The 25758-nt window shown below is 40.6% G+C and overlaps 1 protein-coding gene across 8 annotated transcripts in view; it reads right to left on the bottom strand.

Moving 5' to 3' along the window:
• The window catches only part of KALRN (kalirin RhoGEF kinase), a 464979-nt gene that overhangs the window by 242966 nt on the left and 196255 nt on the right, over nt 1-25758 (bottom strand). For all 8 annotated transcript variants that reach the window (XM_057368584.1, XM_057368576.1, XM_057368577.1 and 5 more), the window contains exon 6: nt 5280-5402. In XM_057368584.1, the coding sequence (XP_057224567.1) occupies nt 5280-5402 (123 nt within the window). The remainder of the gene's footprint in view (nt 1-5279; nt 5403-25758) is intronic.

Here is a 25758-nt window from a genome sequence, read left to right as displayed (position 1 = left end):
AAAATTGTAAGATGAATTTTAAAGAAATAAATCCCTTTTTCAGTACAATTTGAGAAACCAATCAAAACTGATCCACAGTTTAAAGTATACTAAAAAAAAAGACACTGTGTCAAAAAAGATTTGAGATTTTGACCACCAGCCACAGTCATATATTTCTTTGTATCCCTCTAGGTTCAAAACTGGAAATCAGACTAAATATTTAAGCCTTTTTCCCAGAAATTCTTCATGGGTAAACCTCAGCCAAGATACTTTTGCAACATTTCAGGTCAATTATTTTTGTGGAAAGTAGTGCAGCATCACTACAGTTGCTAAAACTTACATGAGTTGCGCCAAAACCATGGAACTTCGCTGTATTTGAAGGAAAAGTTCCTGACAAAGTTTTGATTGAATGTAAAAAACAGCTGTTTTCATCTTGATTTTGTTTATTTATTTTTTTCCCATGCAGAACTAAGTCAGCCACTGTGATGCAATGGGCACAGAGGAAATAACTATGAATTCCTTGGTTCCCAATGGCTCCAAGATGTGTTAAYCAGCAGGAGGGTAAGGGTAAGTTTGGTTGAACTGCAGCAGATGTTCTGAGAGTCTRGTTTTTAAGTCAGAGAGATTTATATATTGTTATGTCTGTTGTATTTTTATACAGAGATCAGGATGAAATTTCTCTTTCCTACATGAGAATTTCTCATGGAAGGGTCCCAACCCACGAACGCCATAACTTTTTCAGCAGGAAGCAAGGAGCAGTTTGGGGATCACCTACTCACACCTCTATTCTTACTRCACCATGTGGAAAAGGCTCAGGAAACAGAGAATTCTGAGCTTCTCCTGCTCATTTCTGAGCAATAAATGCACTCCAGTGCAGTATCACCTGTGACTTGTTCTTCTCTATTGCTGCTGCAGATTGAGGTAAAATGCAGTATGGCTTCAAGGCAACCCATAATTTACTTTCAGGAAAAAAACCCCAAAACATTTAACTGACCACAATCCACAAAATGCAAGACATTTCCTCTCCAYCTTAAAGAAGAAAAACTTTGAAGCCAGTTTTCTTTTTGTTTTTATCTGCCAATGTGTAATGTTCTGAGTAAAATGGAAAATCTATGCTGACAAAATTCATCTCTTGACATTTCACAAAGTTAAACCTTCCTTTCCCTCTGGTTTATTCAGCTCTATAAAGTGAGTGAATTGAGATGTTTTTCTATGTCACTATTATATAGATCTTTCAATCTTAATACGAAATAAATTCATAGAGCAACTAATGTCTGGGACTTTGTTTTTCCTTTAGGCTTGGAAAATCCACAATGGCAGGTGCTTGGAGAGTCTCACTTTAGAGCTAACCTAACCTCATCTTTCTTTCAAAACCGAGAAAGGTGCCCAAAGAGGACTGCAAAAACTCACTCATTTATGGCTACATAAAACCACAATAGGTCTAACAATGAGGAAACAATAAATTGACATCTAGAAGTAAGAACACTTCATCTGACATTCTGTACTCATGACATTAGGATACACTGAAATTCTGGCTAACATATATCTTTCACTTTTGAAAAAAAAAAAAAAATTCACATGTATTTGCAGACTTTCCAAAAGCACTCCTCATGTAACAATTTTTATTGGCTATTTTTCAAATTTGAAACTTTAGTGCAAAAAAGGGGATTTTTGCCTTCTGAGAATTACCAGACTGGCAAACAAAACAAAAATCTCCTCAAATGTGTATCAGCATCATAATAGGTAAGAGATTCTTCCACAGTTTAGACAAGCCTTGAGCAGTCCCTTGCAAGCTCACACTCCCCTCTTTGTCCACCAATTCTCAGTCTGTTTCTGTCACCCAACCAAGGCCTTGATTCTGGTCCCCAGGGTGTGTGACATAGCTGTCCCCTCCCCTGCAGTACTGCCAAGGTCCCAGCACGGGCTGGGTAAGAGCCCTCAGCCTCAGCAATAATCACTGCAGCAGTGGAATTTCAAGAGTGGAATGATCTCCTTCAGGGAAATACAGTAATTCATCCCTGATCATCTTGTGGGCAAGCTAGGAGACCTTCCCTCTTAATTAAACTCTCCAAGCCTAGCTGTGACAACACTTTCTTGTGATACATTTTGTAAAAGAATGCCTGACACTCACAAAAGAAAAATGAGCAGTGGAAAGCATTAAATCTGCAAGGAGTTTGTGTTCATCCCATTTCCTAAAGGACCAGGTGAGATACTGTGATGGCAAGCAGCAAAGCTGGGCTGCAAGAGAAGGCTTCTGCAGATCAGTTGAGAATGAAATTTGATTGCTGAAGGATTGTTCTTCAAAATAAAATATAACAAAATAAAATAAAACAAAACAAAACAAAACAAAATAAAAACTAAATAAAATAAAATAAAATAAAAATAAAATAAAAATAAACCGTTTGCATGGTGTTACTGTGACTCTAGAAACCATATGTGAAATGAGCCTAACACATAAATCCAAAGCAAAATGTTTCGGTGACAAAAAAAAATTCCTCATGAGATATCCTTAAGACCTTTAAGTTTCTATAACAAGRCCAATTACATGTACACTGTGTAATATTGGATGACATTTTAGCTCAGCCTACATACAGAAAAATACCATTCATTTAAGACAGATGTTGGGAGTYTTCAACAGACACTATTAGCCTTTACATGGTAATTGTAATGTGTTTGAAATATATTGTGATTTARGACAACATGGATCTGGGTGTAGTGACAGCAGGACAGGCAGCAGTATCAGCACTGAAAACTCCCATTTTTGTGTGCACGCCTCACAGGAACTCATGATTTARGGAAGTTATCAGATCCAGGCATAAAAAAAATCCAGGCAAGGGAAATACAAATAACTTTAGTCAGAACACATAGCATGTATACCGTGTATCCAAGTGCAGAGATACACCCAGGATGCTTTGTGCCATACTGCAACACTGAGGTTTTGTTTTCTAGTGAATTTATWACATTATTGATATTGCTTGAAAAAGGTCTGAGTTAAATATTCTTCTTTGTGAAAAGTATTATTGCTTCAATATAAACATTATACAGCTGTGATAAAGAGTAACATAATTTATTTTGAAACTGAAGTGAAAACAAGCACTGCCTTGAATCACAGAAAAAAAATAATCTATGCTCCTTATTTGAAAGAAAAATAGCACACTACAGTTTATTACCTCAAGTATATTATTTCCCCACATCCCACATTGATCATATAAAAGGAAGAATTATTGTTGTAACAAACAGAGTTGCAAATTGTTTTGCTTTGGTCACAGCATGCCTATAGAAATGTATAGGAAGACCATGCAACAAAAGGCATGACCCAATAAACATTAGGAGTGTGCATTTTCTAGAGGAACTGAAAACTATATTTTAATTATTATGAGTTATGCCAGGCTTAAAGGATACTGGGTACAGTAAAGAAAAAAAACAAACTCAAATAATGATACCACAACTCATTATCTCATCTCTGTTTGACAACAGAAATCTGTTGAATTTTTTTTTAAAGTTCCTACTGCAAGAGCATGTCACAAGAAATTTTTCAAATGAAAATTTAAGTTGAATAACTGTTGCTGTTTTCTGTACAAATTGTTGATACAAAACCAAAAGGAAGATATCACCTCATCATCAGAAGGGATTCCAGTTCTAAAATGCAACTTCAGCTRTAAGAAAAGTAGCACTCGAAAAGTAACACAGAGCTGTATAAGTTATTTACCTATAGGGAATGTTTAGCTTATTTGTTACGTTTTGGGGTCACTCTCCAAGACCTAAAGTAAGGTCTTACTACCTTGCATTCCTCATTCCCAAAAGTTCACTTGGGGACAGATGGAAAAAGAATGGAGGAAAATAATTTTTCTTTGATTAGGTGGCCCATCCCCGCCACTCGTTAATTTTCTATTAATGGCAATGATCTCTGTCCAAGCTTAACTCCCAGTTATTTTAGGAAAATAATACCAGCCAGTATCACAAAAAAGGATAAAGGGAAATCCTCCAGCCTGAATATTCTAATGGTATTTCTGAAGAATTAAGACCAAATTTGCATCTTTCATAAGCCAAATGAATTTTAATGCGCTAACCTCCAGGACACATTTATTTGTTGGGACTCTTGAGAGCAGCAGTGTTACATGGAGCCAGTGTTATCCTGGATTTTGCTAGATGGCACTGTGATGGCAAGTTTAACAATCAGGTGCCTAGAGCCTGGTTTTCAGTGCTGTGTTCAGATACAATCACAATAAACACATTAACAGGCATTATAAACATTTCTCATCTCCCACTGTTATGCAATGCCCTAGTGAGGCACAGTGCTTTGAGTGGGGAATAGCTGGCTAGGTGGAAATGGCCTGTGGAATTCAGGTCAGAGAAGTTAATTACCTRACCTGGAATCTGGCMAGAATCCCAGGGTTAATGCCTGTAACCTTATGAAAGCAGTGTGGGGTCTTTAACTTCCTCGGGTAGTCGGGATCTCTTTTCCCTTTTCAGCCGGCTGCTCTCCAGTACCTTGCCCTTGGGCAGCAGAGCAGCTGTGGCTCTCCAGTGCCTTCCACCATCAACTTGAGCCACCTTTGAGGTGTCAGCCCCSGTGCAGCTGCAGCCTGACCCTGCCCAGCATGAGGATGTTCACCTGCAGGAGTGGTTTACTCAGGGCAGGCTTTGCTCTAGTCGACAGAGTGCAAAGAGRGCTCATCTCTGCACTGTGCGGCTACAGCAGGGGGTGTACATGCATTTTTCTATCCCACTGCAATAATCAAAACATCAATACATCCTGTCCTCATTCCTGTGCTGAAAGAAGGGCAGTTTCCAGCACAAATACCTTATGTATGAAAAGAATAAGAAAATRAGCAAAGCACTTACAAAGGTATAATGATGGGTTTTCTTTTTAAGAAATAGAAAGGTAAATTGAGCTGCATTCAAAGCTTCTGACCAATTAACAACTGAAAAAGGCAAAATCCTACTGTGGCCACAACTGACAGTTTGATTAGTGTCTCCTTTTCAAGGTTTGGAAAAATACCTTAGCAGGGTGTGGAAGAAGGATAAATTATTAAGGTACCACCTACAGCTCTCATTAATTCCCAGTCAGAGAAATGTCTAAAACTTTAAAAAATATTGTATTTGCTCTCTAAAACGTAAGCAAACTCTGTAGGACTGTGCTGCTCTTAAGTCAAGGAAGTAACCATAGGTCAGTGTCTGGGTGGACAGAGCAACACTGCTGCTGCCACCACCAGCCTGACCTTCCTTACATCACCTCTCCCAGGTCCATAACACACTCTCCTCACTCTTGTGCTGCTCATAATGTGCCCTCAACTCACCATGGAATTCATGGCAAAGTGGTTGTGCTGTGTCTGCAGGTCCAGGGCGTGCTGGTAGCTCACTCCGATCTCYGTGTGACTCTGCAGGAACAACTCTTTGTTGTGGCTGATCCAGTCGAACATCTAGAGACATTCACATGAGAGAGGGAAAAAATAGTTAGACAAGGAGGTAAACAAAAAGAGACAGTACAAAATATAAAAATCCTCTTCTGAGACAGATGTGTATGCAACACAGACAAAATTACCTCACCTATGATCTTCATTAAAATAAACTGTTCTTGAGCAATGGAAGCATTGAAGTTATCACCAAATTTCACTATTAACAAAATGATAAGTCAGGGAAAATAATTCATAAAGCATGTTCCTCAGTAAGCTTGATCCCATAGTCTTTTCCTATAAGTAATGGGAATTTCATATATAGAAAGATATCAGCAGAGGGAACTATAATCAGGGATTGCTTCACTGACCAAAGATCTAGCAGCTAATAAAGTGCTTTTAATCCACAAATGGAAATATTACTGATGGGATTTTCTCTAACCCCCTTCTTTTTTGTCTATATATAAAGTTTCCAAATGTTACATTCAAAGAGCCAACTGACTTCCGACACTTTTATTTCCTAGAGCTTTCCAGTTTCAAAGCCAGAATCCAGCCTATCTTCCACTTATTATTTTTGGAATGAAGAGAGAAAAAGAAAAGAAATATTTTATCAATATCTATAGAGAGCACACGTTTCAACTTCTTCCACTTCCAAATGTATTCCCAAGCAAAATGGATTGCTCACTACTTCAGACACAGATAGAAATATATTGAATAAAGCTGATGAAACTCATCCCTTATTCAGAAGCATGTCAATGTGACATTTCAATCTGCAGCACGTTCATTCATTACAAGCTGTCATAAGTCAGCTAAGTGATAGTGCATTTATGTTTTAGCTTGTTCTATGTTGTGCTGGAGACTAAAGGCATTCAAAGGGAGATGCTTTCCTTCCTTACTCCTGACTACAGCTTTGCAGGCAATCACTATCTCAGATCTTTCTTGCAAACTTTTTTTTGCAGGAGCAAAAACCATGTTCCCTTATCTCCATCCTAACAAGMTGGAGGACTGTCCATTAATAAGGAATTCTTAATAATAATAATTTTAAAAAACTCTAACTCATTAATTCATTATAAGAAAAGAAAATCTAATTATACAGGCTGCAGAGGTCAGGCGCTCTGGCGTTAGAGAAAGTGTTTTAAGGTGAAAAGGCAGTGATGCAGCTTGTGGGTAACYACCTTAGGGTCAAAAGATCAGTCGAGATCTGTGTTGTAACATTTACATGTGCTCCAGTAAAGAGCTGGTTTGGTTTTTAGCACTGCATAGCAATTTTTGACCTGTGACAGCTGAAGAATGCTCAGAGCCCACTGCTCAGGCTCTGTGTGTTGCTGTAGCTGCTCAGGGTCAGTTCCCCATTCCCCATGGAGATGGTGCTYCTGAGAGGAGAGAAAAGGCCTTGCATGGGTCACCTGTGATTCCTGCAGGAAAAACAACACTTCATGCTGAGCACTCCATCCAGCATGGGAGTGCTCTGCTCTATGCAGGGGATTTACAAAAATAACACTGAATATCCCTTTCAACAAAAGGCAAATAAACATTCCAAGTGTCACCAGACACACTATGCTGACCTGGTCCCAAAAATCTGTCCCATATGCCTGACTTCTTAATCTTTTATTTATGAAAATACACTTTCAACTATAGAGACTACACTAGGCTTAAATTTTGTGTTGATAAAGGATCCCAAAGGCCAAATTTGGGTCAAGTAAAAAAGATGCAAGTCCATAGTAATACCAATTACACAGTTTCTCATTTCTACYAATGGAGCTGACCATGCCTAGCACCATTTCCTCAGGAAATAAAAGACACAATTTTTGCAAGGATTAGGTCAGTTTTTTCAAACATTACTACCAATTAAACAGAATTAAACAACCTACTACACCTGAAGAGACATCTAAAGCTTTCTCACTGGATTCCTTTATCTCAGTTTATGAAGATTTAATAAGCAACATTAGCACAACATAATTTACCACACTTGTAGGCTAAGAGGAAAAAAAAAGAAAAAAAAAAAGAGAAAAGAGGAAAAACATGAAGGTAATAAAGAAAGGAAAATTCCATAACAGCAGAGTTCATGTCCCAACAACAAGATTTTATGGCTCTGCTGAAAGACCAACAGAGATTTCTTGTAAGTAGATATATGTTTGATGAGAACATTTTTTTAATGTTTTAAACAATTTAAAGACAGTCAGGGAGAAGAAAATTGGCAGCAATCCACTAAAAATAAACAGTAAATTTAATATTTTATGCTCAACAAAGCCGAATCGGGATCTTTTTAAGACAAGTAATTTAAACAAGTAATCTATTGTTCTGTGGATAAAGRGCATTTCCTTCATCTAATCTATACACATATTGCTGGATGAGAATTAGCTTAAGTTAAACCATGCTTCTCCCTTTTAAAATAAATAATAAACTATCAAGAAAAAGAAAGGGAAGAGATTATTAGTCTTTTTTTGTCTTGTTAAATYAGCTGAAATACACAACAGTTTAAAGGACATCCTTCAAGAATTTTGAGTAATATTGAGCAATAGACTTCAGTGATGAGATATGTACCATCTTCCAAAATAATACGTTTTTTAAACCGGTACCCATAGACAATAGCAGATTCTGAAAGAGACTCAATTTCACTTTAGTCTTTGAATCTAGGATACTACTTTGGTCCCAGCTGGCCTATGCCAGTAGGAAATTATCCCCTATCAGTATGATCTGGAGTCTTATCCTGACTCTCTCACACCTCACAGAAAAGCCCAGAGGATGAAGAAATTTGAGTTTCATGTGGTTTGGAGCTGGGAGAAAATTAAGCAAGATGCCTAGGAACCAGTGGAGAGTACAAAAGATGCAGATTCACTATGGTCTRAATTCACTAGGGTTACTGATGCCTTTGCTCTGTAAAAACATTTGTTGCTCCCAAGTCTTAATGAATAACAAACTGTATTTACAATCACTCCTGCTTTACCCAACAACCAGGGCTTGCAAACTACAGACATGCCAACCTTAAGCTATGCCTTGGTGTGTCTGAGATACCCAAACATGTTCCAGATGAACTGGTGCCTCTGCTGGAGAGAAATACCAACCTGCCCCTCCAAACAGCACTGCCTGGCTCAGCACTGCTCATATTTGTCCACACAACTTTGATTCCAGGCTGCTTCCTTTAACAACTTCTCACAGATTTCTGCTTAATGCTTTTTAAACTGTAGACATTTTCCCAAGTACTCAGRAAAGAGTATTGGGATTACTTTATTGCATAGGTCTGGCATCACAGAATACATTTTATTTTCATCCTCCTAATCCAAGGACGCATGGAAATGGTAAGTACTATACAGTACCACAGATTTCCTTAACGGTTCTGAAATTTAAATAAAGAAATACCTTAAAATGGGGTCTCATTTGCTTTTGAGATATAATGGATTGTGTTATCAAGCTTTTTCTTTGACCAAAAACTAGAAAATTAGCTTAAACATTTTTCTCATAAAAATATGACTCCAAATTGAGGCTCTGAAAATACCAGGTGAATTGTGATGGTGCTGTAAGAGTTTGCAATGCATGGCCAGGAGGTTTCGATATGAAGGTCTTTCAACATTGTCTGGCCTGGCCTATATTACCAACAATATTTCCTGAAAGCTTTCAAGTGAAAYTTGTTTTCCACGTGAGAAATTCTGATGCTTCCTGTGTTCCTGAAGCGAGTACGCTACCTCGTTTGTTTAATTAAAACGCACCATTACGGATCTGAGCACGGCAATGACCCAAAAATTGCTATTTCTTTCAACTCTGTGAGGACTGCCCAGTTTCAAGGGGCTAACTTGGGCTCCTGGAAAAATGTTCCAGATCCTTTGACAAGTCAGTTTCCCTGTCAAAGGAATGAGTTTTTAATACAATAAATATCAAAGTGTGGAGAATGTGCCCCGTGAGATCAGTTTAAGGCAGACACAGCGTCTCAGCAAACCGATTTTCTGTGTCATTCTAACATTGCTGTACAGCACTGTATCAACTGATCTCATGCCATCCATGAAAAAGACTGTTTTAACAAACCCAGTCTAGTGATTATCATAAAATTAACAGATCTTTAATTATTCCTGTGACTTACTTCTTAGYTGGAGTCATGCTGACTGCCAGCAAAATAGTTCTGCTCTCAAGTCTTCTAATCACTCCTGCAGTCATGAATTTACACATAACAGCAGCACAGAGTAACTAAGATTGGACATTACATCACTAAAAACATGTGAACCAACTGTCCTCAATGTCTCCCAGACTGGCACTTCTCCACATTGCTGCAGATAATCTGGAGACCAGTTAAGTACTAAGGAGTTTTCCAGTGACTGAGAAGCAGGGGGAGGGGTTAAGCACCCTTAAAACAGAAGATAAACTTTCAATGTGATTAWCTCTTGTACTTCAGTTTCTAACAATACATAAAGGACATTAAAGGCATATGCTGAAGAATTTTAAGTGCTACATTTAATTAAGGAAATCAGTCTTTTATGAGAGAGTCAGAAGAACTAAGAATGATCCAAAGGGTCTCTTTGCCATGCATTGCTAAAGCATCTAGCCTGACTGTCACTCGGGATCATATATGCACCAGTAATTATTATACACGTGGTCTTGAGGCAACTTCATGTGAGATTGGGGCATCAGATCACATCTCCAGCATCAGTCCTGCTGCAACAAGGAGTTCTTAACCTCGTGTTTTGTCACCGCAGTTGATGAGTTACTAGAAAATCCAGGTTAAGTGTTAGAGCAAACAGCAGGTCTCAAGCTGGTCATGAATAAGTCCTACAGAGGGAGAATGTGACTCTGTATTTTCCCTGGATTTGTAACATCTGGCAGGCCAGTGAGTACAGGGTGAGAACAGCTGTTTGAGAACAGACAAGAAACACACGGATATGGAACAGCGTGAATGCAGGCTGTGCACAGTCCAGCTCTACATCAGCTAAAATGAGATTTATAACATCATTTCAGATAAAAACCTCTGCTCTCTGGCTTTTGTCAGAGCTCACTGAGGAGCATTAGCACTGGATTCTGAACAAAGGGGTGCAGAGCACCACAGGCTGACGTGCCCACTACATGGCTGGCAGCACACCCTATGCAAGTGGTATTGATGGGAGGATTACAGCCCTCATGGCCTTGGCAGCCAGCAAACTGAATAAATTTGTTAATTAAATTGTTTATACATGCTGGAAATAAAAAATCCCGAGTCTATCAAACACTATACTAGGGCTGAAATTAATTATGAACTGGCTTGTAGCAAATCACCTTCTCTCTAAGTTTTGAGCCATAAATATCAAACTCATATGGTTAATTAAGGGCAGAATGATAACCATTATAGCCACACCATTTTGAAGAACAATATAGGATACACAGAAAGAAAATGGTTCCAAAGGGACATTCAGGTCAAGTCCAATCACTGCTTTTGGCAGCTAACCACAGGATAAAATTTCCTTTCATAAAGGGATGAAGCTCCACCTGAAAACTAGTGAAGTGCTACAGTTCAGCTCCTTCTATGACAAGCAGTTCCAAAAWCTTTCTACTCCTGTTACTGAACTCTTCACATACTCTCTTGTCTACACAAGGCTCACGTCCACTTTAAACAGATTTTCTTTTAGGTCAACATTTCCTKGTAAGTTAAAAAATTCTCCCAGGTGTTTAGCCTTTTCCAGTGTGGCCTAGGTGGGCTCATTGTCTCTCTTGCTTTTGTTTTACTASAGCTCTTTTAAAGCTTCCTAAGATACACAGCCTTTCCTGCATTTGTAGCTCGTGGATCTCTTTCAATCCCAACTATGATCCTAATAGGACTTTGCAAAATGGTTTTTTTGTTTGGTTTTTTTTTTGGTTGGAAATACTCCAGCTGACATCATTTAGGATAACTTGTGCAGTGCTTCTGGCATCAGCTCTAGAAAAGGAGATACAGAAATGGGAGAGCAACAGCTGCTGGATCAACGTCAGTACCTTCTGCTCTGCTGCACTATCTTTTCTCTTGGTAGTTCCCTGCATAAATCCTGACAAAGACCAGTAGTGTTTATGTGATTTGCTCTGACAAGCACAACTCGGGTGATGTTCTGAATAAGAGCAAGTTCAAGAGCACTTAGAGAAAATATGAGGCAGACTTTTGAAATCCAGGTAGTCATAAATGCATTCTCTCACTCTGCTTCCATATGCTGCTTGCAAAGGGAGGAAAAACGTTCATCTAAAAGAACGCCTCGACTTTATTTGAGGAGAGGGTAGATCACTAATTATACATCAGGTGAAATCCCTAGCAGATTTATGCTTTCCAATCTCTTCTGATTTGTGAACCCCCAAAAATTTTTTCAAGGCAAGCACTGTAGCCACTTAAGGTCTTCAAACAATAAACCTGTTTTATTAAATACCTTTACCTACTACTAAGGAACTTAATATCCAGGATTCACAGGTTGGGAAATGCTGAAGGTAAGCATACATGGCTTATTGAAAAGAGGTCCATTTAAGAGTCCATGTGCATTTCGTATTTTCAAAACTGTCCAGCCAGTGTTAAAACTGAATAATCTACAACAGAAAGTGGAAAGTTTCACTCTGAGAGCATCTACGGCTAAGCAAGTTCATTTTATATGTTTCTACAATATAAACAAAATAATAACACACACAGAACAGTAACTGCCAGAATCCCTCTCTTGAGGTTTACRAAGTTTCCAGCTACAAGATCTATTCCTATCTCATTAAGGGAGTTCAAGTATTCACAACAACTCAATTAAACAAAAATCAAGGCATATTTCTCACATCTTTTGCAATTGAWTTGAGCCAGCATTTGAATAAAGAAGAATACTGTGCAACAGATTTGCGGTATACACACAGTCTACACTGACATGCAAGGGCATGATCCAGGAAAGATTTGCATGTGAGCTAACTTTATAAGGGACAATTTAAGAAACTCACATAATGTCTCTGGACTAGAAACAAAACCAACTTTAATTTGAACCAGCCATGTGTCTAGGCCACCTAAACGCCTGGGAAAGGCCAACACAAGTGCAACATCTCCGTGAAAGAGCACATGGGGAATGCCAACACTCTAAAGAATCAGGACTCCTATCTGGAATACAGAAAAATCCTCCACTCGAGCCTCCAAGCTAAATTCAGCAGAACAGAGGACTGATGGCTGTCCAGGCTGGCTGCTCCCTAACGGAAAGGAGCCAGAAACAAAGACCCAGCAGTAGAACAAGGCCCTCATTAACCACAGCCTGTCCCACAGCCCCTGAGGTTTRAACCTGACAGCAACCAGATTTAAACAATTTCTGGTGACAAGCCCAGGCTTAAGCTATGAAGTCAACCAGCAGGTCAAGATCAGACCCTGTGAGGGTCACCAGGCTCAGAGGCAACCCCATGACCACAGCACAGSTCCACAGCAGTGAGGGAGGTCCCAAATCACCACAAAATGAGYTGATGGATCAGCGTGCGGCTCAGCAGAGCCTGTGGCCAGGCAGAGCAGGGCTGTGGCAAAGCTGGCACTGAGGYTGGTCATTAATGTCCAGCAGTGCCCACAAGGCCATGACAGTGGGCTGGCAYCTGGAGGGTCATCAGGAAAATGGCTGCTCTCAGGTAGGAGTGCAATGGCTCCAGAATAAATTTCAGACTTAAAGAAAACTTTGATAGCGCATTTAATTCTTTTTCATGAATCAACAAATTTTATGAAAACCTTTAAATTAAAAAAAAACCCTTACATTCCAATCTGCTGTAATTCCTATTGCCACTCTATAAATACAGCCTTAATYAAATCAAAGCACTTGTAGCTTTAAAATAGAACTCTGCATATATCTAAATGCATTGCTAAGCCAGGGCCTACATACAAGGTTGTGTTTGTCTCATGTTTACAGATGATGACGGACAAGCCAATGCTTCTGCCAGATCTTTCCCTTTCACATGTGTTCGGCGTGGTCCAGGGCCAGCATGAATTGGTGTAGTTCCAACGAGGCCAATTTACACCAGCTGAAGATTCAGACCCACAGCTGTATTTGTGTAAACCTCAATGCTGCACGAACAGAGTTTTTCCATTATGAATATCTGTGTATATGATTCATAGAGTACAGTAAGTAAGGCTACAGCACATGAAATTATTCCAGACAATGGGCCCAACTGTCAACCCACTAGAAAATTAGCGAGATGTGTGACGTGACAAATAGCTTTGTATTTATAGCAGAGCACCATTTCCAACATACTCACACTGAACGTTCCTACTAATGCCAGAGTAAGAGATCTGTGTATTTTTTTCCTGACACACATCAAGCCACAGCCATGCACAAAGTAAGGCATGTGACTCCTACAATGTTGAATAGAGAAGCAAGAATTTTATAGTTGAAGGTGGGAGAAAATTACAGATCCTGAACGCATAAATACGACTAATGACATCTGGGYGTATTTTATACATCTGCATTGTTTGCTTGCTTTTTGAAATCCTGCACCTTTCCACCACACTTAGTAACATCAAACACTCAGGCATTCTTGGAAAGGATTTTCTCTTCCTTAAAATGGAAATGGCCTTTCCTGGGCAGAGATCATCTGCAGACAACTGCCTGCTGTCTAAGCGGAAATGAATTCATTGGTGGGATAGGAAATATAATACTACAAGGTATAAACAGACAACAGTCATGTGAATAGCAAACACAGTGCAAATTATGAAAATTTCCCCTGCAGATGAGGGATCTTCCTATCAGTTTTCAGAAGAAATTTTCATTSAGTTGAAAATGCTGTAGATGTCTGGTGACCCTGWGATAGACCCTGGTTCTRTTCCTGACTGAATGTGTGACATTCCTGTGACTCCAAATAGTTGCCACTAAGAACAAAACAGCCAGACAGATGTTTATTGGTTTGAACCAGACTGGTGGCATTTCCCCTACCAAACCATGGTTTCTGAGGCCCACAGATACAGCWGGGGTGTAACCACAGCTTTAAACTCTTGCCATGCTTGGTGCTGGGATCTCTGCACAGAAGGAAAGCTGAGGATCTCAGCTGTCCACTGGGCTTTGGGGTGCCCAGCCCCTGCTATCCCTGTGCCGTGGCTGTTTTTCCATCCCACGAACAAACCAGTTCTATGTTTCCCTTTGCTCTGGCAAACCTGTGGAGCTGGGAGGGCAGTGTCTGCAGCTGGTGAGGTGGCACAGGTGGCTCTGCAGCTGGCAGAGGTCTCCCTGCCCCCTTGGCATTGCCCCTGGATCTCACAAGGTGACATGTCAAGGGGTCCTGAGCTGCCACCAGCCAATTCCTGCCAGCTCTGGCACTGGGGAGGCCCCACCAGGGAGAGCCACCACACACCACAGCCTGACCATGGTGCCAAAACACCCATCAGCCAGASAACACCTGGGTACAAGCTGTTAGGGAAAGAAAATCATGGTGGCAGAGGGCTGGAGACCCACTGTGGGGTCATACCTGAGGGACGAGTGGCCCATGTCAGAGCAGAAACTCTAAGGAAAGACAGCAGAAAAAAATTAAGATTCAGAGAATAGCTGTAACAGCAGCAGAAACAAACTTACACAAATATTATCCCTGACATGCCCCACTGCCCACCAGCCTAGCAAAAAAAAAATTGATGAACTGGGTCTAAACCAAGAAAAAAAWKARGGAAATTTAAGCCKGTGAAAAGTAGGTGTTTATGGCACTGTGTCCTGCTTTTTCCTTTCAACACTCAAATCAAGATCAGAAGTTTGTGTTCATAAGCTTTAAACCAAGCAAAATTCCTCAACGTGAAATTGTTTCATCTGTGACACCTCGTCAGCACCTGTGCAGGACACGAGGCATCCAGGACTCTGGTGCCAAATAATACAGAGAGMTCTTGCAAGACATGAAGCTTCAAGAAAATATTTYTRARTTAGCTTCTATAASATGCATAATTTGTAAGAAGGAAAATCAGGGTGACCTGGTTTAAAATTACACCAATACTTCTGGAAACTATCTACAAACCATGCTCCTGGCTATTCCTCTTCAACCATCACCAGCTCCTGAGAAGGCAACCTCTCAGCTGTACACCCACCTTTATCTGTTCCCTATAAATAGATATGAAGGGTAATTTAAGCCACAATTTTAAGACCCTAAGCTCTGCCAAGTGTGGGCCATTGAAAGCATTTCAGCCAGGCCAGGAAGACATTAATTTAGAAATAATCACATGGCTACMTCTGAAAGATGCTGCACAATAAGTCTGTGGACCTCATGTACAGTTTAATTACATTATTTCCCGACAGCTAGTCTCTTATCACCTAACCTTTTTGAGGATCAAAGCAGTAATTTTTTAAAAAGCAGCTTTCTTCTCTTTTTCTAGATGTGTGAGCTTTGTTGCCCTTTAGAGCATTTGAATCTTCTCATCTTCATTAGCTAAAGCAGAACTTTGTGGTTAAAACATGCTGTAATCATCTTTAAAAAAATAAGTTTTAAATCTGTATTCAGGTGCCAAAACTCTTTTTTGTGCCATACTGATCAGGGAAGTATTCCTGTGCCTCCCAGAGGTGCCAAGTTAGAGATGYTGAAACAGTCTCAAACTGCTCCCTATCAATTGGCAAGTGAAAGAAAGAGGAAATTTCTATAAATGCAAAAATATTCCATCAGAACATACTGCCTTCAATTATTTTTGGACCCATTCTAATGTTCATGGAGGAAGCAAGAGGAATAGTAACTGCGTATCCAGCAGGAAACTCCAAATAGCAGAGCACAGCGTGTTCCAGTTCCAGCAGCAGCGGAGCCGCTTCCTCACAGTCCCGGCTGGACGGGGCCGCTGCTGCCAGAGCCTGGAAACAGCRAGCAGGAATTACGGCAGCACTGGGTGATTCTGTGCCCTGTCACACTGAGAGGTCACGAGTGGGCTGGATGCCCCAGTGCAAATGGGACAGAGAGCAGCCCCAAATGCTCCAAATGTGCTATAGGGCACACTCAGCATGAAGAAAACGCGCAGCTCTTCCTCATCCCGAGTGCAGCACTGGAGTGAGGCGTTGTTATTGTTTTCACATTCCCAGAGAAAAGATCAGGTTCAATTCCAAGTGCTGTGGAGGAAGCATATTTATCTGCCAATAAAAGGAAAARCCCCACCGGATTTGGCAGCACAGGGCAGAATGAATTAATACAGAAAGAAGGAAAGCAYTGAGGTATTTATTTTACACATCAGATCGGGACTCCCACTGCAGGACAGGCTTCCTGTGCAACAGGAGGCAAGGCAGTAAACCCCTGTGGTTTTTAATTCGCAGTTTTTAGCTTTGAACTTTGCATCCATTTCATTTTGCTGCTCCAAAGCCAATCCAGCTCAACAGAAATAAGTGTCTGGCAGATGACTGCCCTTCCTGATGGACAGCTGTCCCCATCTGAAAAATTAGATAAAAATGCCATCAGAAGATTCTTATGTGCTATGCCTCTGGAATCTGAACTGGGGTCAAGGAAGTGTTAAGGGAGGAAGTTTGCACTCTCAGAGCTGTTGAACGAGCAGCAAACTTGTTGCAGGAGAAAACAGAAATACCAATGGGAGGCTTCAAAARGGTCCTGGCCCACTTTTCCCCAGAGAAAGAAATGGTCACAGCAGTGGAAGGTGACAGTCACCATGAGAATAACAGCCACAAGGACGAGAATTTCTGATATATATATTTATCCCGATCCCAGGATTGCTCTGCTCAGCAGGCAAGGCAATCCCACACACCTCAAACCAGATGACAAAATGGGGTTTGCAGCCACTTTCAGTTGTAGGAGCAGCACAAAGCAGTTGGTTGGTACTTGTGAATTTGTCCTGTAGTTATTAGCTTTSTCCCCAAGCTTTCCACTGATGGATGGAAAGGCTGAAAGCAAATGCCCACAATGCTGCTGGCACACAAGGACACCCCGTGGTCTTGACTGATAAGTAGGAAAGTAGCAGGATACCAGCTTGACCCAGTGAAAAAGCTGCAAGCTCCTTTGCAGCATCACTAATAATGAAGAYCTTTTCTTTTACAGTCCAATTAGCAGAAATGAGCTCTATGCTTTAAGCAAAGTTTAAAACTTMTATAGTGATCTCCTGATCTTGAAAAAAATCTGTTTTGTTTTGGGTTTTCTTTTTTCTACAGATGACCAGCAGTGGTCAAAGTAATGAATGCTTCCCACAGAGCTCACCACGATTACTTCCCACTCCAACAACTCTTCACTTTAGATTGGGGGTAACAAATTGTGGATGGCACTAGCAACCTGTCAGGAGGCAACTTCCAATTAAAGCGAGCAGATGCATCTTTAATTCAGAGCTGCAGCCTGCAAAGGCTGCAAATCCCAGCACTCAGGTTCCTGAACAGGGAGATGCAGCCTGTGCAGGTCTCACCTGCCTCTTAAAAATGAAGGGGTTTGCAAGTAATTTATTGTTTCAGATGCTGAAGAGGATTTACCCTCACAGTTCCCCAATGATTTTTTGTGTCCATAACTAGGTGAGGGAAATGGCAGATTTGACACAGTTCAGCTGCCACTCTCAGAGCTTTCCAAAATGGAAGGTGCTGATCCCACATGAAATCTCTTTAGCACATGACATCTATGCTCACAGCATCACAAGCAACTGYCAACACATGCTCTGTGCACAGTCATCCCTTGTTATAATGTTTTTCTGGGCTTCTAGGTAAACTTTGTTCTTTTGTTTGCTTTGTTAAAAAAAATAAATCTGAGACCAGGTAAATGCAGCAATGTGGGAAATCCATGAGCCTGTTATGCCACCACTGAGCTTCCAAAAAAAAAATAAAAAAAATCAGTAAAGATGTATTCAGAACATCATACTGTTTATTCAGCTGCATCRGAACACCTCATACTGCCTTACCCATGACAGCAAGCACTGATGTGCTTCAAGACAAAGCAGAAGCAGCACTCGGTAGCAAAAATTCAATTATTTTAAAATGCTACARAAAAGAAACATGATAAAGAATGCATTTGAATAAACACTGAAAATTAATTAAACCCTCCCACAATAGAGTTATTGCTACATGCTTTCAATTCTCACCTGTTTATTAGAGCCTCCTTTGTTCTAGGAAGTGTGAAGTAATTAAATAAAAGTGATTACAGCTGGCAGAGGTTCATCTGCGGAAATACACAGATTTTTGAGAATACATGTACAGTTTCCCCCTTTGATATGAACTTCCTGTGTTGATCCTTTGTGTGCCCTTGATTGATGCTATCAGAAGACTTACTGCTCAAAACAGCTTAAGTGAAGCAGAATATTCCCAGGATATGCCAAAGCAACCCAAATCCTGTGTGGATATACAGCTGTATTCCATAGAAATGTTTTCATATCCTTAAATCTCCAGGGGCCATTTTTAACTGCCAATCYGAATTTCTTTGTTGGAAATAACCAAAATTCCAGTCAGATTCAGGACCTCACTGTGTTAGATGTCATACAAAAACTCACTCAACTATTCATCATTTATGCACCCAGCTAAGTCTCAATTCAAGCCTCCTTTCCATATCACCTATATAATCATGTTTCCAGCATTTTATGATCTGGTATGGTAAGATGGTGTCTGCCAATTCAATAATTTAGGGACCTATCTGCACTTATTTTCTATGTTCTGCCTGGTGTTAGGAACGCTGCGTCAGAGCAAATACTTCATGTTGAACATGGGGCCTGCTCTCTGTTTTATTTTCAGAGTTTAAGTACAAAACAKGGGATGAGATGATGACCTTCTATCCACATGGCAGCTTATTTAGGCTGATTTCTGACTCTCCTTCCCAACATTGGCATCCCAAGCCTSATTTTATGAACAGTTGTCTAGTGAGAATCTCTATAGCAAAAAAAAGGCACCATATGCTAAGGGAAACTTCAGATTATAAAATAAAGCATTTTTCATTGGCAGCATGGGAGAGAAGATGCCAGATTTGGAAACAAGGTTTCAGGAGAGAACAGACACTACGTGCTCTGTTCAAGAGCCCATTGCATGAAAAAAAGACAAAGATGTTAAGGCAATTTAAAATACTTTGACTAAAATCAAAGACTCTTGAGCAATGTCTACCCAGATCCATAAATGTAGAGTTCTGCATATTTATCCTAGACAATAAAAATAAGAACCAATTGTGTCAGGAATTGGTTTCAAAGCTCGTTATTTTTATATTGGGACAATTGCAAGCCCTGGCAWATCAGGCTGCACCTAACGCTGCAAATGTGAACTCACATAATGGGAACACTGGGATGGGGGACACCAGCATGGACAGAAAAAGGCACGCTCTCGCTGCTCTAAGTGCTCTAAGCCACAGCTGGCCCTGCCATCAGCAGGGCTGGAGCCAGAGCCAGTAGCTGACACCAGGGAATGTCACACTGTCCCAGCTCACTCATGCTGTCAGTGGAAGCTCTGGGACAGACCTTGAGTCCTTCACTGTAAAGCAGCATTTCTCTGCTTTACAAGACCAGGCCTCTGTCTTTTTAGCAGAGAACTCAGRGAGACCTCAAGCACCCAAACGCAATTAGATGAGGGACACAGCTAACACTAGCCTGAAACTGTGTTGTTTCACCTGAAGAGAGAAGCATTTGCTTTGGGCTGAGAGGGGCAGGAACCACAAACAACTTGGTCCTCTGAGAGCTCTTTTTCTGCAATTATGGGTAAGAGGTTTCATTTATGCTCAGCAGTGAATTCTTGGTCGCTCTGCTTGTAAGGCTTTCTGCAAACACATGCATGTTCACAAACACAGAGAACCACTTCAGTGCCTTTCCCAGCCAGTAKCTGTACCCCAAGGCCCTGTCCCTTCCCTGCACAGACACTTGAAATAGGCTAAGGATGACAGAAACATGCTTAAATGAGCCTCACTAGACTCTCGGTCAAATGTCTCTGCTGATGACACTAAGCTCATTGACTCCTTTAATTGCAGAAGTCTTATGGAGCTTACCTTAGGTCTAACAACAGCCCCTGTGTTCAAAATCTGCAGGAAAGCTCCTTACTGCGACGCTCACTCACTGTGCTCTTGTGATATCYACGGTGTAAGTACTTAGATGGAAAATCCGGGGCATGCTGAGTTCTGCACACCAGTGCAGTGTTCACGTAACTTAAATGAAATCTAAATCCTCTATAAAAATCCATGTCTAATCCATGGTTATTATGCCTGTACGATTATTACTGTTAAATACCATTCATTCRGTAACAAATCCTTTTCACAGTCAAACAGCACATGGGGCATATSTACTTCATATGTGCTCTCATTATTAACCTTGACTGTGGTTCTGTGCCCTCTTAATGTGCTTCCTGCCTCCTCCCCACTCATAATCAACCACCTCCACAGAATTCCTTTGTTTTGTATTCATTTCACATAGGACAGGTTCTTCTGACACSTTCTTGGTACTCTCCTCATTGGTTTCCCATTCTCCCTCTCTGGGACACATCCCTCTTACAGCAACTTCTACTCCAATAACTCACATGGAATCCGGGAGGTGATTGTATATATAGCACTTGGTTTCTGTGATCTATGCTAAGTGCTTCCCAGGGAAATAAGAGAGGGGAAATGGTCCTTCACTAAGTGGRTTTTATCTCAGTCAGGGGAGGCTGTCCCAGGTGCTGTGCCTGGTGGAATTATGCAAGTCCTTAAGSGTTAATATGATGTTGCAAACAGGAAAACTCCATAAATTCACTTTATGTATCACTTCCAGGATCTTTTGACACTGCTGAAAGAAGAAAACTTAGAGGTGATGTGGAATGTAAAAGGAAGCAAAGTTGGTTTTTAATCTTTCTTATACTGCTTTTCCAGAAAGTCAGCTAAGATCCATTTCTAGGAAATGCTTCCCTTGACTAAAGGAGCAGCTACAATTGCTCTGCTTAATGGATGGTAATAAAATAAACTGCCTCCTATTAGCAAGAAGGATCATATCATCAGTTTTGTAATGCATTTTATTACAGACCATACAACATCAGAATTTTTAAATGCAGCATGAGGAGAAGCAATGTCCAAAACAGTTAAAGTGGGTGTCACACAATCACAAATGTATTGATTGTTTCCTTTCTCTCAAACATCAAGATAGCAATGTTTCTTCTTTAAAGCCACCTTTCCCCACCTAAACCACAGCAAAAATTTCCACATTTTGCCTTCAATTGCCTCCATCAAAGCCCTCTTGCATCKTTTTAGACAAAGTAGCTTGCAGAACATTCCTTCCTTCAGAGGAACATGAACCTTTGGCAGGTGTCATACTCCAAAACCAGTATAAGCATGGCTCAAACATGTGGATTATATATTCTTGGATACTCTTCTCCCCCACTGACTTTGCTGTTGGGAAGCTAGAGCTTCTCTGTATTTTTCTAGACTAACTCTTCCTGGTGTTAAGTGACATTTTAAACCAGAAACTCCTAAATTTCACCTGGCACTTCAGAMTGGGTACATTGTTAATTAATGGGCATAATGTGCTTCTGCTGAAAATCAGTAGAAGTCTTCCCAATACTTCCATTAGGAATTGGAATTGGACACTGGACAGGAGTCTAGTACAGTTAAAGTATCTGATCTTCCTCCTTGAGAAAACAAATGCCACATTATTTATTTTACTCCATGGGGGCTGAGTTTAATAGCATTTAACTCAGTAGAATAACACATCAATTCCCTTATTTAATAAGACCTGACTGAGGAAGGGGCCAGAAGTGCGTGTGAGAAGGGAAGAAGGCAGTGTCTGCTCCTCAGTGCTGTGGTCTCACTGCCCGCACATGCTCAAGGAGCGGAATGCAGACTGTTACTGCACTCTATTCCTCTCAASCATTTTGCTTATACCCCACTCCAAACTTGTCTTCTGTCATGAACTTTAATTTGTTAATCACATTGCACCCACTGAAATCTTTCTGTTGTTCCAGGCTGGTCACATCACCTGGGAAATGGGAGCTAAGCTGCTTTGGGGCAGAAGCTGCAAGTTCTCCAAGCTTTCCGCTCCCTCTCCCTGCAGAGCAGCACGACCACAGCAGCCCCAGCAGCCAGCACAGCTTCCACTGCCTGCTCCACAGGGAAAATTACTGGCAGAGCTGTGTTTTTCAAAGGGAARCCTTGGTTTACATGGGGCTGATGGTTTTGACTGTAAGCCTGCTACTCCACTGCTCCTTGAAGACTCGATGTGGCCTGTGGTTTGCCRCTAGACTTTCTACAAAGCTGGCCTGATCCAAATAAAATGTTTCTCCCACCGCAAGCTTCCAATGAAATTCACTCGTGGCATTTCCTAACTCCATCTTTTGGAGTTTGCCTTTGTGTGGTGGACTGTGTAGGAAGTCAGGAAGCAGAAGGGGAAGTGAGGACAGAGAGAACACGCTAAGCCCCCGTCTCCCGTTGGGGCTGAGCCCCTGGTGTTAGAGCAGCTCCTTGCTCTGCTGTGAGGAGTTTACAGTGCAAACCCTCAGCTCAGTCCAGCTGATGACTCCAYTGTTTATACTGAACGTGGACAACGCTGATTACATCATGATAGATGTTTTTCATTCACATACATGTTGGGGTAGTACAATTGGTGTGGAACCAACACAGAACGATGTGGAAATTCCTACAAAAGTCAAATTGGGTGCCAGCAACAAATGATTTCCAGAAAAGCTGGAAAGTACAGAGTGTAAGTATAATTTTTTGTCTTTTTTTTGGTATTTATTCAAGTGCAAAACATGTGGACGCTTGCCTGAATCCTTCTCCCTGTCCASATTTCCACCGACCAATTATCATTTCTCAGATAGTTCTAATACTTGGATCATGGCTTTTTGTTTCAAACAATATCCAATTTAGACTGGGATACATTTTTTAATGTTATTGGTGACTAAAAATATTTTCCCTGTTACCCAGTAAAACACAGTGTTACCCTCAGTTCTGGTTTCAAAATTATATATATGTACATACGTATTTCTACATTAGTTGGTGAGGAATAAATTTGTTGAACAGTAAGGGTCAGAGCTTCGCCAGCAGCTGAAGCAGTGTTATTTATCAGCAGATCATTACAGTCAGAACTGCACAGCATGTGAACTTCCTCACACCCCTCTGCCAAAGCTCCCCACATGGCTGACCTGCCTGCTGACTTGAGCTTCAAGGAGCTTCCAGTCTCCATCTGGAGATTCAATCTCATTGCACTGCTTGTGCCTATGTGATAGCCCCACTTTCCCTTGGCCCCAGTACAGGAAAATAAAACCCTAAAGGCCTGACTTGGGGACGAAGTTTATCCAGAGAGAGCTCTGCTCTCTCCCACTGATTTGAGTGGGAGAAACCCAGGCTGTGACTGCCACCCCCTCCTGTTTATTTTGGCAATGAGTTGTTCAGCACACAACTATACAGACTTCTGTAAGTTGTAATGCCTATAATTTAAATGTTTCATGTGTCCAGGCATGACTGGCATTTCTATATGTGCCAATAGAGGGGATCTCTAGGAGGAAAAAATGTCAATTGATTTGCTTTGAACATCTGGGGTACTGTAATACCAAAGGGTTCAAAAATTAATCTTCCTTAAAATACTTGTGTCCTTTTTTTTCCCTATTCCATTTTAAAGAACTTTTCAGGCAATGAGGACACCTTAAATCTTTGAAATCAGAAATGTCCAGAAAATGAAAGTCCTTGCCCATTTTCTTGTTAGAACAGGTTTCCTGAAATATCATCCAACGAGTATACAGAGATATTTTAAAAGACCCTAAAACCTTGTTTATATTCAGAATGTTTTATGTTGAAGTTTGAGCTTTCACAAACTATTAGAGTTGTTATTTGATTAGAACTAAATGACATATCCAGGTTATACAGAATGAGCTGTGTCTTTCCCCAGGAGATGAAGGGTATCCAGCCCTGCTACCATACCTGAGCAGAGTGCAACTGAGCAAATGGAGGTACCTGGAAATGCCAAAATTCAATACACAGACACACTGGTGGCTGTCTCCATAGAAGAGACAGCACTCAGACTGGATTTAGCTCTGAACATTTYATGAAACAAGTACTTTCCAGTCTGAGGTGATCAGACTACTTCAAAGAGACCTGAGAAAAGCAGCTACAGAGGAAAAGCACATCGTGGTTTTACATCAGTCTACACGTGAGAAATGTGGCCTTAAAGGGTCTGCACAACCCTTTCTGGAAGAATTTTAGAGACTCACAAACTGAGAAGATTAAAAACACAGATTTGGGAATATAAAACAGGAAAATATTTTATATTCTTTGGGAAAATGTAGAAATCAAGAAAAAGCAAGCAGAGCCAAAGCAGAGAGAAGCTATGTGTTTCGTTGATGTGAGGCAGATGAATAACAGAAGTAGAGAAGAGCAGAATCCTGGTTTTGTCAAACTGGAATTGCTCAAGATACCCAGTGTTACAAAGGTAGAAATTACATTGTCACTGCATCTGCCTGCACCTCAAAAGTTTCATTTATTTGTTGACTTGCCTAGACCTTACACATAATAGCCTCAGAATAACACATGCAGAGCTGCTGTCACATTGCCTAGACTTAGATCACACCATCCTTTCATGCCTGTGCAAGAGGTAGAAAGGAAACTCCCTGGAGAGTTCTTCAATGCTACAGAACAGTGCTGGCAATAAGGACTTCTCCAACACTGACTTGATCTGAGAGCCTTTCAGCTTATACCATTATTGATTATAATAACTTCCTMAATACCAAGAATTTACTAACAATATTATTATTGAATAATTGTAATAATAAATTAAAAAATAAAATTAGTAAGCAGTGGTCACCCAAATAATTCCAAAAAACTGAAAATCCGAAGCRAAGCACTGACTGAAAGACAGCCACTGCTGGGAAGGACAGAAATGAGTGGCCTCCTTAAAGCATATGACACACAAGGAACAGGGAGAATGCTATTATTGTAGCATTTGGAAATAAAACYCTGCTCTTATGCATCCTGGAGTGATGCTGCAGTGACTCTTATTTTAGAAGAACTCATCTGAATTCAAGGTTTGCCCAACAGRAGGATTGATTATGCAATGATAGAGCTTTTTCAGTCCCAGCAAATCTTAGAGATATTTAGTACATGCATTGAAAACCAAGGTCATGTGTYTTGTTCTGCACTGCTGAAGATTAGGTTTGTTTCAGCAATGAGCTCCTCCATGATGTTTTAAAATAAGACTAACTAGTAGCTGATTAAATAAAACATCCTCATGAGATGCCCCTGCAGATGAGGTCTGCTTTTCTTCTACAGCTCCTCCTGGGCCCATCCAGGCAGACACATTAGTGAAACAACTGGATAATACATTAAGAAGAGAAGATCCAGAGATTGGTGTTTTTGATGGATTTACAGACTGGATAAACATGAGCCTGAGAGCTCAGTACCTTCCACTGAGAATACCCTACCTCTGTGGCCTGCAATTTTAAATGTGCAACAAAGACTTCTCACACAATCACCCAACAAGATGCCAAGCAYTTCTGTGTTAAGAAAGCCAAGGCTTTAGCACTACACAGTTTTCTAAAGTAAATTCCCTGAAACCTGTACTTGAAATTCCCCATAGACTCCAAGAAGTGCAAACAATAATCTTAGCAAATCAAACCCC

Source organism: Malurus melanocephalus, unplaced genomic scaffold (assembly GCF_030028575.1).
Source record: "Malurus melanocephalus ecotype Western Australia unplaced genomic scaffold, MMel_1.1 scaffold_94, whole genome shotgun sequence".
Classification (NCBI taxonomy): domain Eukaryota; kingdom Metazoa; phylum Chordata; class Aves; order Passeriformes; family Maluridae; genus Malurus; species Malurus melanocephalus.
The sequence above is the reverse complement of the archived record's forward strand: the minus strand, read 5'-3'. Positions and strand labels throughout refer to the sequence as shown.